The sequence below is a fragment of the Euleptes europaea genome, chromosome 4, assembly GCF_029931775.1.
Source record: "Euleptes europaea isolate rEulEur1 chromosome 4, rEulEur1.hap1, whole genome shotgun sequence".
In the NCBI taxonomy this organism is placed as follows: Eukaryota; Metazoa; Chordata; class Lepidosauria; order Squamata; family Sphaerodactylidae; genus Euleptes; species Euleptes europaea.
In genome coordinates, this window is record NC_079315.1 from 26,914,278 (window position 1) to 26,928,800 (window position 14,523).

Below are 14,523 nucleotides of genomic sequence, written 5' to 3' on the forward strand. Positions count from 1 at the left end.
TGAAGGGTCATGGGATAGTTCTGTTGAGGTGGTGGGACATTTGAGATGGCTCGTTCACCCTTACGAGTTCTCACTTATCCAATAATCCAAAGATCTTGCTTCCCTCTTAAGTTGCTGGAGGTAGAAGGGTCATTTTTTGTGCCTGGACAAGAATCTTGTGCCTTTAATAAAGGAAGAGCATGCAACAAATTGATGTGTTAGTTCCCTACCACAGCACTACATCTGCATTTGGGGGGGTGTTTTGAAAGCTTCACCTATTGCATTTCTGCCTATTCTGAATACATGATTCTGGGGTCTACTGAGTCAGACCATTTGTCTGTCAATATCAGTGTTGTCTGTTTTGATTGGCAGGAGCTCTCAGCTAGAGGTCCTTCACATCACTTTCTGCCTGATCCCAGTAGATCCTGGAGATGCCGGGGATTGAACCTGGGACCTTCTGCATGCCAAGCAGATGCTCTTCCACTGAGTCATGTCCCCTCTCCATGGCTCTCCAGGGTCTCAGGCAGAGGTCTTTCGCATCACCTACTTGCCTAGCCTCTTTAACTGGAGAGGCAGGGGATTGAACCTGGGACCATCTGCATGCCAAGCAGAGGCTCTACCACTGAGCCACAGCTGTGCATCGGATTGCACCGCAAATCTGTGCAGCCCCTGTGCAGATCCATCTTCTCTCCGGGAAGACTTCGGCAATTTATGCATAGGAGGTTTTGCCTTGGGTTTGCCGCTCTCTAGATGCACATTTTCCCCCATCCCAATTCTCAGAAGTCAACAATAGTTCTTCGGAATACCCCCTCCACGTGGTCTGCCTGCCTATACATATTATCTAACAACTCCTCGTCTCTGTAGAGCTTTTTGCTTGGCTAGATTGAATGCTAACCCTTCTATGGTAATGCAGGGCAGAATTCTGAATATACCATACTCAGACAGGATCTGCCCTTGCTCTTCCGGCTCTATTGACTCATTAGCCCATGCCCTTTTGGAATGCCGCTTTTACGAGGAACTTCGATCGCACTATATTTCCCCCCTTTTAATATACAAATCCAATGCCTCTGTGACTGACATAATGCCTTTTTTACTAAGCGATAGGGACCCCAAGGCTACATTGTCATTGGCAAGATTTGTTTCAATCCTTATATCCCTCCAACACTAGATATATGCTGCTCAAGATCAATTGATCAAGGAGCTTCTAAGGGATAAAAGGAAAGGAAAGAACTCAACAATAAGCCGCCATGCAGAGTTTTGAGAATTGGGATGGGGGAAAATGAACATCTAGAGAGCGGCAAAGCCAAGGCAAAACATCCCATGCATAAATGGCCTTTGGCGGTGCGACGGGCGGGGGGGGGGGAGCAGAGGTCTTTCTGCAGTACGGTCCGGATTGCAAATGGGAACCCCGGCAGTTCCCCACGCGTCCCCGAAGGCGCCGGTGGCCGGGGGACTACAACTCCCAGCACCCCGCGCGGCCAGCTCTCCCGGCTCCGAAGCCGCCTTTGGCAGTCGGTCGGCGGGAGTGTAGCGCAGCCAAGCGACCGACGGGAGCCACTTCGGACGGCCGCAGCGCTCAGCCCAGGCAACTTGGAGGCTCTTCTTCGCCGAGAGCCTCCCAAGCGGGGAGGAGAGGCGCCGGGGACGGGGAGAGCCCGCGAAGCAGGGGGAAGTGGCCGGCGGAGGGCGACGAGGCGGACCCGGAGGCTGGAGAGGCGGACCCGCCGGCGGAGGGTCGCCCCGCCGGATCCCCCCTCGGCCCCTCCCCGCAGAACCGAGCCGGCGGGCTGGGGCGACCGTCCTGCGGCTGAATGGCACGTCGGGGGAGCTGCGAGGGCCGACGGCGAGGGCTCCCGGGGAGGGGCCGCGGCTTAGCGGCGGAGCCTCTGCTTGGCGTGCAGCTGGTCCCAGGTTCAGTCCCCGGCATCTCCAGCGAAAGGGACTAGGCAAGCAGGAAAGACCTCTACCTGAGACCCTGGAGAGCCACTGCCGTGTGGCTCAGCGGTAGAGCGTCTGCTTGGCGCGCAGAAGGTCCCAGGTTCAGTCCCCGGCATCTCCAGCGAAAGGGACTAGGCAAGCAGGAAAGACCTCTACCTGAGACCCTGGAGAGCCACTGCCGTGTGGCTCAGCGGTAGAGCGTCTGCTTGGCATGCAGAAGGTCCCAGGTTCAATTCCCGGCATCTCCAGTTCAAGGGACTAGGCAACTAGGGGATGGGAAAGACCTCTCCCTGTGACCCTGGAGAGCCATGAAGAGGGGGCTTAGCGGTGGAGCACCTGCTTGGCATGCAGAAGGTCCCAGGTTCAATCCCCGTCATCTCCAGTTCAACAGACTAGGCAGCCAGGTGATGGGAAAGACCTCTACCTGAGACCCTGGAGAGCACTGCCGGTGTGGCTCAGTGGTAGAGCACCTGCTTGGCATGCAGAAGGTCCCAGGTTCAATCCCCGGCATCTCCAGTTAAAGGGACTAGGCGAGTAGGTGATGTGAAAGACCTCTACCTGGGACCCTGGAGAGCTGCTGCCGGTCTGAGTAGACAATACCGACTTCGATGGACCAAGGGTCTGGTTCAGCGTAAGGCAGCTTCATGTGTTCTTCATGTGTTCTCTCGAGGAGGGGCTGCGGAGGCTTCGCCTAGGCGAGGCGGCTGCCCCCCGTCAGTGCCCTGACCGATGCCGGCTCCCGGAGCCCCCCAGGCGAACGGAGCTAGCGGGGAGCCCTTCCACTTGTATGGCTGGCGGCAGCGGGAGAAGGGACGGGCGAGGAGCGCCTAGCCTCGGCGGAGGAGGCTGATGTGGCCAGCCGGCGGGGGAGAAGGGGGCTTCTCCGAAGCGCGCCGGGCCCCTGGCTCTCCCGTGATGTGGAGGCCGAGCGTGTGGTGGCTCCTCAGCAGGGTCTGCCTCTTGCTGCTGCCCCCCTGCGCCCTGGTGCTGGCCGGGGTGCCCGGCTCCTCCTGCCACCCGCAGCCCTGCCAGATCCTCAAGCGGATCGGGCACACGGTCAGGATCGGGGCGGCGCACCTGCAGCCCTGGGCGGCCACCGCCTCCCCGGCCGGGGCGGGAGGCTGGGGGGCGCGCACTGACGTCCCGCCCGCCGGGATCCCTGCTGCTGAAGGCGCCCCTGAAGCGGTCCTGCAGACCCCAGGGACGACGGGCTGGAAAGGCTCCGGATGGCAGGGGAGGTGGAGGATCGGGACCGGCCTCAGGAGCAGGGCGCACTTGGACGGCGGGAACCTCGTCGGCAACGCCAGTCGGGACCGGGATCTCCCGCCCTTGATGCCCAGGGAGGCGCTCCTGGCGGCGGTGCAGAACCTCAACCGCGTCAAGGGGCTCCTGCCCTACAACCTGTCCCTGGAGGTCGTGATGGCCATCGAGGCCGGACTGGGCGACCTCCCCCTCTTCCCCTTCTCTTCCCCCAGCGCCTCCTGGAGCAACGACCCCATCTCCTTCTTGCAGAGCATCTGCCACACCGTCGTGGTCCAGGGGGTCTCCGCCATCCTCGCTTTCCCGCAGAGCAGGAGCGAGATGCTGGAGATGGACTTCCTGGCCACCGCTCTGCACATCCCGGTCATCAGCATCGTGCTCAACGAGTTCCCCAGGAAGAGCGAGGTAAGGAGGGCGGCGCTGGGCCCGGTCGGAGCACGCCAGGGGCATGCAGAAGGTTCCTCTTAGGATTGCACCGAGACTTAGAAAGCAACTTTGGGGTCGCCTTTAACAAGGCACTCTTCTGGTGTTTTTTGTGTTTGCCTGCTTGCATTTAGGAGTCAGTTCTGTGGTGGGGCCAACAAGCCAGAGATTAGAGATCTGACCCATATATCTTTGCCCCAGGGAAGTGGTGACGGGAGTGGGGGAGGAAACCTGTCAGCCTCTATCAATATGTAAGAGTTTCCATGAAGGCGGGGGGGGGGGGAACGGGGGGCTTCCAGAGGAGACTGAAGAGCTCCAGCGAGCCTGGTTCCGTTTGCGCTCACTTCGGAGAAATCAGCACCACGGACAGCGCACCGCCCAACCGCAGGCTTTTTGCGGTCGGAAGCCAGGCGGAGACGACTCCAGCATTTCCCCCTTTCAACAAAAACGCATGGGAGCCTTTTCCTTGGATTTTCCACTCTCCAGATGCACGTTTCCCCCATCTGATTTCTCAAAACTCTGCATGGGGGCTTATTTTTGAGTTTTAAGAATTTGGGTGGGGAAAATGTGCGTTTAGGGAGCGGCAAATCCAAGTCAAAACCTCCCATGCGTTTTCGCCCTTAAGTTTTCTCTTTGCAGCCCGTCACGGTGAAAAAGCGCTCACTTGCGCATTCGCATTTGCCACATTAGATTTTCTTCCTCCGCTGTTTCCTATCCGCTAACGAGATTAGCTCCAGTTGGCCAAGTCGTCGAGTGACGGTGGTTCCCGGACTGGTTCCAGGGAACCAGAGGACAGGCTTTGACTCTAGGCTAAATGGACTTTAAATTTTGTGAATCTGCCTAACCCAAACAAGACCTGATTGATAGATGGATCCGTTTTGTTTTAACTTTGGTCTGAACATTTATGCCTGATGGGGACGCTTGTGTCGTTTCTGAAACTCGTGAAACTTTTAAACAACTCAAACTGGATCCCCCTTAAAATATCTGAACATCTTCTGTTCCTTTTATCTAGCAAACATTTAATGCACGGATAAAGGAAAATCCGACTGGTTGTAGCTCACACAATCAACTCTGAGTGTGTCTCTCCACATGTACAGACACAGAAAAACACAGAGAGATACATCACATGTGGGCAAGACTGAAATGTCCATATGTGTGGATGCACTATTATTTCTACTAGTATTTTATAACTTTTACAGCAATGATCACACTTGTCTTACAGGCCAATCCTAAATGGAGTTACATTCTTCCAACAATGCATTCCTAAGGAGGGTTACTCCATTCTAATCCGATTGAAATGAAAGTAACTCTCCTTAGGAATGCACTGTAAGTCTACTGAAGTCAATGAGCTTAGAAGGCTGCAACACCTTTTAGGATTGCACTGTTATTTAGAACTTTGGGGTATCCTTTAACAAGGCATTCTTCTGATGTTTTTGTGTTTGTTTGCTGGTTTGTGGGCCAACAAGCCAGAGATTAGAGATCTGACCCATATATCTTTGCCCCAGGGAACTGATGAGAGCAGACATTTTCTATAGTTCTACCTTTTTAAAAAAAAAATCCCTTTTGGTTCAGTTCACAGGTGGTCTTATTCTTATAATCCAAAAAGGCTTTTTAAGTCTGAAAAAGCTATTATTTTCCCCATGGAGAACTGAGGCACACAAGGACTACGGCTGTAGTTCTATGCACATTTAGTGAAGAGTAAACTCCGCTGTACTCAGTGGGACATTTCTGAGTAGACACGCATAGGATACGTTTGCAAGTAATTTATCTCTGGGTTGTACTTTGTATGTGGGGTTGGGGGGTTGGTAAAGAGATGAAAAGAGAAGACAACAAGCTTCTGTTCATAGCACTGGTTGTTGCCTCTTTATTTGAAGTACTCACATCCATCTTAACTTGTTTTCAGTTTATCAGATTCATAGGCATAGAGCCATATGGAAGCGAGAAGAAAAATTGTTCTTGTGGGTGAATTTTTTGTTTGTTTGTTTTACGATTGGTGGCTTGTGACCCACCAAACCAAACAGCCTATCTGTAGTACATGATAGCCTGCCACATACCCAATACTTGTAATCCCAGGCAAAAGAGAGATGGGACATGGAGTTTGTTGGTACATGACCAGTGGGCTGCATTCAGCTTAGTGAGTCCTTAATCATGCAGGCATGCTATGACTCCTGTCAATCTATCACTAACAATAAATATATAGTAGAGAAGCTGAGCTCAGGGAGGGGCACAAACAGAGTGACCTGGTATTGAGTAGTCCTGCCAGTAGAGCAAAATGGGAGATTTCCTTGAATGAGTGGGGAAACCCCTGACCAGGCTGTTTGGCTAACTCAGGGTGGGGAAATTACTTACTTTGTAGGATGGATGAGTGGTTGACTTTGTAGAATTTGGATTATTTATCTAGAAAAACCATCTGATCTGCAGTTATTTGTAAATACTTCTTTGTTCCCACTGTTTGCTTGTGTACGGTGGGATCTAGCTTAAGCTTGCTTTTCAAAAGACTTCCAGATGGAAAACAATCCTTATTTGGTCAGAGGGCATCTTGAGTGCTCTTCAGCTGACAGTTCTTGGGACACTTTCTGGTCTTCAGTTCCAGATGATGAACAGTATAATGCATCTGTGGAATCTTCTCAGCCATATTTAGTAGAAATGATGCATGTGTGTATGTGTGAGAGAAAGAGATCCTCTAGCATGACCAACCAATAGCACCCAAGGTGTAGCAGTTTGTTACAGGGTTCAGTTTTCAGGCATCCCCTGAACAAAATGAGTGGGGTACAATACTGATCATATTTGGCATCCATCCCAGACAGTAACCAATAGAAGACTGGAAGTAACTATGTTGCAGCCATTAGAGTGTGGGACTAGAACTGGAGATAAACATGCTCAATCCACCACTCAGCCCTGAGGTTCATTGAGTGGCCTTGTCCCTCTTTCTCAGTCTGACCTCTACCTCTCAGTATTTTTATGGGGAGGGGGGAATTACACGTGCTGCCCTCAGGTTCTTGGGGGGAGGCTAAAATAGGATTTAATAGATATAACCATCCTGAGGTTTTTTTTTAAAGAAGGCAGTTGGTTGCCTGAACCAAATGATGCAATTTTTGTGCCTTGCCATCATGCATCATTACATGCAGAAAAATTATCTCACATTTCCTTCTTTGTAATGTGCAGATGTACTCTAAGGTGTGGTGCATACAATATCACAGCAGTGTGGTTGCTAATGGGATTCCAAATCACGTAAACATTCAGCTGTGACACCAGTCACTTTTTTTATTTCATTTGAAGAAGAAGAAGAAAATCTGGTTTTTATATGCCGACTTTCTCTGTCACTTAAGGGAGAATCAAACCGGCTTACAGGAGAATCAAACCTTCCCTTCCCCTCCTCACAACAGACACCCTGTGAGGTAGATGGGGCTGAGAAAGCTGTAAGAGAATTGTGACTAGCCCAAGGTCACCCATCTGGCTTCATATGGAGGAGTGAGGAAACAAATCCAGTTCACCAGATTAGCCTCCGTCGCTCATGTGACGGAGTGGGGAATAAAACCCGGTTCTCCAGATCAGAATCCACTGCTCCAAATCACTGCTCTTAACCACTACACCGCCTTGTGGATTTGAGATTCAAGCCAACTACAACATTCATTATGTAGGTATTTCTTTGGTGGCTCTGGTTCAACTGAACCATATGTACAGTCCTTTTGGCAAACAACTAACTACCCGACTGTGAATTGAGCTTCCCACTGTCAACCACACTATGTACTGGACTAGAGCTTATTAAAAGAATGAAATGTTCTGCAGTAATATTTCTGCATGTAATGATATATTTGACACCTACAATAATGTGCACATTGGGAGGGAGGAAACTGTATGTTACTTTGCACTGAAGTTGTTCATGGTGTACCTTTCATGAGACCAGCATTTGGCTTGCTCTCTCACAATTCTGTGTAGACTTTCCTCCCTTTGTCCTCCATGTGCCATCCAGAGCAAGAGTTGGCACCCTATACACCCAGGCAACAAGAAGCTAAAACTGTATATTTAGAACCTTATGAACCAAAACGATGGAGCTGGTCTCCAGTGGACCTTTTCTGTGGCTAATCTGGGCCAAGGCAATCAGGTTGCTTGTTAAAAAAAAGTACAGAAATGGGCACCTGGGGGGGGGGGGGGACTTGCCAGCACAAAGAGATAATCTAAAGACGTAAGTCAGCCTGCTGAGCCAGGTCAGTACCAAGAAGAAAGCAACAACAGATATATAACAAAAGGGTCTACTTTACACAGTCAAGTCAACAGTGATTCTTGGAGCTCGGTACTGTCTACCCTGGCTTCATCAGATACAGACACAGTCCTTGCCTTGCTGCTCATCTCTGGGGTAAGATATGGGTCATTTATGCATGGGCACTTGGACTCACATTCGGCCCCGGTCTGACTCGGATGTTCCTTGGAGCTCTGCACGAGTTCTCCATCCATTCGAAATGACTTCACTGCCAGCCTTCCCAATGTCTGGGTCTTCCCATTCCTCCATTAATCTTCCTTTTCCCTCTAACCTGAGCTCAACCCCGCTGAAATCTCCGTGCAGATGGCAAAACCAGGCCACAAAAAATTGGCTTCTCTCACAGCCAATCACAAAGTAGCGTGTAAAGAGATGGCGATTCAAATACTTCCTTGGAGCTCTTTCTGAGTGAAAGAAAGGCTTTTAAAAACGAGGCTTGGATTTCTCCCCCTTTCTTTCAGATTGCTCTGTTTTTTGGTTCTTGTAGGTTATCCGGGCTGTGTAACCGTGGTCTTGGAATTTTCTTTCCTGACATTTCGCCAGCAGCTGTGGCAGGCATCTTCAGAGTAGAAACACAGAGTAGTAACACAGACCACGGTTACACAGCCCAGATAACCTACAAGAACCAATGAACTCTGACCGTGAAAGCCTTCGACAATATTTTGCTCTGTTTTTTTGTTTTTTGTTTTGTTCTTAAAATGCTTTTTTTATTCGGCAATTGTTTTTTTTGGGGGGGGATATTCTCTCACAGTGAGCATTTCAATTACAAAGCAGCATTTAGGGGGCGGGACTTGATTTGAACTTGGAGGGTGCTGATGCAGAGATTCCCAACAGAAAGTGTGGGTCCAGCCAGCAATGAACCTCAGGCAAAACTCCCATGCATAAATGACCATGGTCAAGTCATTCTCATACACTTCCTTGTGAGTTGTCCCTCGCTCTCAGCTGCTTCCTTCTCTTGCTCTCCTGATGCCATGCTCCATGGGGCTCTCTCTCAAACCCCTTAGCCACATCTCTCTTCGGCGCCTCCTTGCCAACTGCTCTGAACTGCTCTCATTCACTTCAACTAACCATACCCATTCATGCTCTGCCTCCTTCTCAGCAGACCCCCATTGACTCCATATTTGTTTCTCACTCACCATGTCCACTTAGGTGGCTCTTGCCCGGGCCTTCTGGAAAGTGTACCCCACTTACCACTGTCCCTGGGCCAGTTGATTCATGGAGAGGGAGCAAGAGGCATCTCTTTCTCTTCTCCAGGAAAGCTGGAGGGTGAGGCTTCCAATCTTCTAGCGGAGGGGCAACCTGGATTCCCTTGTGTGGTGGCCACCATTGGGGAAGCATGTTGGGGTGACCATCACAATGTGTCATTTGTTTATTTAACTATTTCTCTCCTACCTTCCCCCAAAGACTTAAGGCAGCTTAATGCTTCTGTTGAACTCCACAGGAGATTAAAGCACCTCACTTTTCAGGATCATACCCTTTATCTGGCATTTTATTCTCCTTCTTGGGAATGACACTGTTCAATACAGTTACCTTCCTGGCAATATTTATTTAATTTACTTGGGGTAAACAACAGGGAAATATATGGAGTCCTGATATATTTTTAAAAAACAAAACAAAGGGCAACCTTAGGAAGTTAAAAACTTTGGGTTACAATTTTGCTGGCCTCTTGAAAGAAATAACATGGACATCTTCAGTGCAAAGTAACATACAGGGGTTTTTCCCCCCAATATGTGCATTGCTCTAGGTATCAAATGCATCATTACATACAGAAACGTTATTGCATAACATTTCATTCTTTTTATAAGCTCAAGTCCAGTTCATAGTTATTCCGATGGTGTGGTTGCCAGTGAGAAGCTCAATCACAGTTGGGTATTTAGTTGTTTGTTGAAAGGATTGTAGAGAAACATTTTGGCTTTTTCTCTACTCAAACCATCAGCATTCCTAGACTGCTTCTCTGATTCAACAGGAACTCCCATGAGACTCCCCCACCCTATAACATGACCTTATTTAAAACTCTTCACTTCTGATCAAACTAAGCCCATGGTGAGCCACCCTATGTGTATACATGCAGCCTTAAAAAAAACAAAAAAAAAAAACACTGAAAACATGAAGATCCATTATTTGGCAAGGAAGAGTAAGTGGATGAATCTAGACAGCACTTGCCCTCCCAAACAGCCAATCAGTGGGGTTTCAGTTTTATAAACAAAGCTGGATATGCACAGCCCTTGCTGATGGGACTGGAATAGGGAATCGCAGATGGCCAGTTTGCATATTGTTCTCCATCTAGCTAGGGATATGTACACAGAGGTTTGCATCTGTGGACAAACAGCCCTTAACTGGATCAGAACATGGTCCTCTACTGTTCAAGCCATTCAGAGCAGCAAATTAGCAAAAAATGACAGCTTCCAACTGGCCTGTTTCAGTAGTAGAACCGTCAAAATGCCTACAGAAACAGGTGAGGTTTTTTTTAACAGTGTGCTGTCTCCTCTTTCAGAAGCTCCATTGTAACCTTGGTGCTATTACAGGAAAGGCCCTGGTCTTCTCAGCGACAGTCCCTACCCCTTTGGGCAATGAGCTTTCAGGAACAAAAATGAATATCTCAAAAAGGGGCCTAACAAAGCGAGCTTTGACTTTCAAAAACTTACACCCTGGAGGTCTTGTTGGTCTTTAAGGTGTTACTGGACTCGAATCTTGAGCTTCAGGCTTACTGAGATATTAATAATTTCAGGTAACATACAGGTTGTTTTTTCCCACTATGTGCATTGCTCTAGGTATCAAATGCATCATTGCACACCTGCACCTGAAACTATGAATATCTCAGTAAGCCTGAAGATGGCCCATATGGGAGAAACTGACCCGATTTGCTGCAAGAGGAAGCCCTGAGATGCTTCCTGCAGCCCTGTAGCTACCATCTTTCCAATATGGAATCTGAATGTATTAGTTGGTCTGGAGGCAAGAGATGGAGGGTGGTGTTGTCACATTGCAGCTATAGCCTGCTCACCAGCATTCTGACAGAGTATTGATCAGAGCTGACATCTAGGAAGCGGACCTTTCTTCCTTGGAGGCTGGCCGCTCGTGACAAAAACTTCATAAGGTAGCTTGAAAGTGACAGCAGCGAAAACTATCTTGGAATATAATCACTAGGGCTGGGCTGGCTGGCAATGTATAGCTGCTCTCTACTTGCATGGGGATGGATGGCAGAGAAATGAAATGTATCCTAGAACGGTGCTGGGAAATGGTTCTTCTGGCACTGTAGAGCATGTGGGGCAGAGTGGAGATGGAGGCTGAATGGGCTCAACCCTGGGACCTTCTTAAGGTTTCCAACCTCCTGGTACTAGAAGAAGAAGAGTTGGTTTTTATATGCCAACTTTCTCTACCACTTAAGGAAGAATCAAACCAGCTTAAAATCACCTTCCTTTCCCCTCCCCACAACAGACACCCTGTGAGGTAGGTGGGGCTGAGAGAGTTCGGAGCGAACTGTGACTAGCCCAAGGTCACCCAGCTGGCTTCATGTGTAGGAGTGGGGAAACAAATCCAGTTCACCAGATTAGCCTCCGCCGCTCATGTGGAGAAGGGGGGAATCAAACCCGGTTCTCCAGATCAAAGTCCACTGCTCCAAACCACCGCTCTTAACCACTAAACCATGCTGGAGATCTCCTGCTATTACAACTGATCTCTAGCCAATAGAGATCAGTTTACCTGGAGAAAGTGGCTGCGTTGGTAATTGGACTCTATGGCATTGAAATCCCTCCCCTACCCAAACCCCACCCTCCTCAGGTTCCGCCACAAAGACCTCCTGCCAGTGGCAGTACCCGAAACAGAATGTTTTTATTTTGTTTTGTTATGACCCAAAAATTACCTATAACTGCATGTATTTTCAACTACAACATACTATTTTTATGACACACCTCAGAAATAAATACACATAAAATAGTTAATTCCATCTACAAGTCATAAAACAATGGCCACCAGCTCACATCCATATATCAAATATTCCTAGAATGTTGCAGTTCTGTCAACGTTACCATTTCGTCATATTCCCCCATTTTCCTAGGTAGAAGCTGAGATTTACAAAAGTGTGGAAGGGTTATTGTGGCAGAGAGTAAGAGCTTTAACATCAGTTTCTGATAGATGAACTATTTCTACATGGTTCACTAACTAGGGTTGCCAAATTCCAGGTGGTGGCTGGAGATTTCCCACTTTTACAGCTGATCTCCAGGCGATATAAATCAGTGCCCCTGGAGAAAATGGCCCTCCCTCTACAAACCCCACCCTCCTCAGACTCCATCCCCCAAATCTCCAGATGTTTCCCAACCTGTAGCTGGCAACCCTATCTATAACATAATTTCTCGCTTTCTTTTTGGAACTGTCTAGATTACATTATGCAACTCAGGCAATATGCTAATGTATGAGGTTGGTATGAGTCATACATTACATACGCAGTGTATACAACAGAGCCAGCATAGTGTAGTAGATAGAATAGCGGATCCCCACTGTGCCTGGCAGCTTGCTAGGTGACTTTCAGCTGCTCAGCCCGACCTACCAGAATATGTGTGCAGTGTTTTGAGTTCTTTGGTGAGAGGATGTGATAAAAACGCACTGAATAACAGAACTAGATTGTGTGTGGAGGGTGGGGGATGCACAGCCCTGGCCTGAATGTAGGGTTACTAACTCTGGGTTGAAAAATTCCTGGAGATTTGGGGGCAGAGCCTGGAGAGGGAGGGGTTTGGAAAAGGGAGGGATCTCAATGGGGTATAATGCCATAGGTCATTTATGCAGGGGAAATTTGCATTTGGTTTGCTGCACAGTTTTCTGCTCCGAATTCTCAAACATCATATGCTTGAAGGATTCTTCTCCCCCCCCCCCCCCACAGTTCCGGGAGTACTTTGTGATTAATTAGGCATCTCCAGTGAATCACGGAGCTTTTGAATCCCTCCCCCTGAAAACACAGGCTTGTTGCACTTTACTCGGAGGGGGCAGATCAGCTCTTAAAGGGACTACATGTACTTTTTCTAGTTATTCCTCCCCACCTTTCTTCAACAGCTCCCTGCTGGGAGCTGCCTTCCAACCTTTGCAGCCTCTCTTGGGTGTCTTCCTGCACATTTCATGGCGGTTTAACTCCCTCTTTTGTGCTTTGCTTTGAGGGAAGGGGTTGGATGGGAGGGACAGACATGTGGGAGGGAGAAGCCAAAATGGGTGTGGGGAGAGAAACCCGAAGTTAAGAGATATGCATTGAAATGGGGCAAATTTGCATCCCTCTTGCCTCAAAGCAGTATTTATATTCATTCTAAAACAGGATCCTAGAACTGCAGGAGAAGAACGAGGCCACAGCAGGTCTGAAGGTCGGTAAAATCATGAATAATGCAAAGGAAGTCTCGAAGCAGTTCAGCAGGGACTGCGAAGTAAATATCCCTGCATAAATGGCCATAGAGTCCACCCTACAGAGCTGCTGTTTTCTCCAGGAGAGCTGATCTCTGCAGCCTGGAAATTAGTCATAATTCCTTGGGAATCTCCAACCTGGAGATTGGCAGTGTGTGAACACTGACCATTGAGATAGCCTGGGAAATGACAGCCAAATGATGTAGCTGTTTGCAAATTGTGAGACCACTAAAATATAGCTGGCCTAAAAAAGGTAGAGACAGTAGGTATTCAGTCTTGGAGATAAATTTAGATTAAAAAGAAATGTTTATCCCACCCACCCTTCGTGTAAATACTCAACACATCAGAGTAATGTCAGGTGGGTACAATACGATAAAACTGCTTGATTGTTCCTGCTGTACCTACTCTCCCCAAGATTTATTTTCTAATGTCTAGAGACCATAAATCCAAACACTGGTATTACCCAAGGACGGCTGCTTACTTCAGGATGGCCATTTGGAAAGAATAAATCATAACTCTGAAGAAAACGCAGCAATTTGAAGCAATCGTTTGGCAAAGGCAGATGGGATTTTCCTTGATAACAGCATGCATTGCTTTGTGGCTCAGACAAGTAATTGTTAGTGAGAGGAGGGTTTGTCGCTGATGGTAAAGCTACATCCTGAGTAGGGCTGTTGATAAAAAATTCGGTAAAATTCAGATTCGGCAAAATTCAGCCCATTTTTATTCGAGAAATGCCAAAGTCCGAGCTCCCCCGATTCGGATCCATAGAATTCGGCACTAAGTTCAGAATTCGCGAATAAATTTGGCCATTTAAAGCCATTAAAAACACATTTACAGCTTTCTGCGGCTCGGGGGGGACATTTTTGAAGGTAGAGGTCCCAAACTTTCAGTGTAGCTTGAGGGGACCCTTCTTGCAAGAACACTCAAGTTTTGTAAAGATTGGGTTGGGGGTCCTGAGATATGGGGTCCAGAAGGGGTCCCCCCCCAAAAGCGCCAATTGGAATAAAGCCATTAAAAACACATTCACAGATTTCCACAGCTCCTGGGAGGGCATTTTTGGAGGTAGAGGTCCCAAACTTCCAGTGTAGCTTGAGGGGACCCTTCTTCCAAGAACCCCCAAGTTTTGTAAAGATTGGGTCAGGGGGTCCCAAGATATGGGGCCCGGAAGCCCCCTCCCACAATCTGCCCATTAGAATAAAGCCATTAAAAACACATTCTCGGTTTTCCACTCGCAAAGAGATCAAGCGCGCCCCCAAGACAGGTAACCCCCCCCAAATCACACTCCA

At 48.5% G+C, this 14,523-nt stretch overlaps 1 protein-coding gene across 1 annotated transcript in view; it reads left to right on the top strand.

Annotated features, from left to right (window-relative positions):
* Positions 1 to 2,832: 2,832 nt before the first annotated feature.
* Positions 2,833 to 14,523, top strand: part of GRIN3A (glutamate ionotropic receptor NMDA type subunit 3A) — a 163,443-nt gene continuing 151,752 nt past the window's right edge. Inside the window, exon 1 of the mRNA XM_056848278.1 lies at positions 2,833 to 3,582. Coding sequence (XP_056704256.1) covers positions 2,833 to 3,582 — 750 coding nt within the window. The remainder of the gene's footprint in view (positions 3,583 to 14,523) is intronic.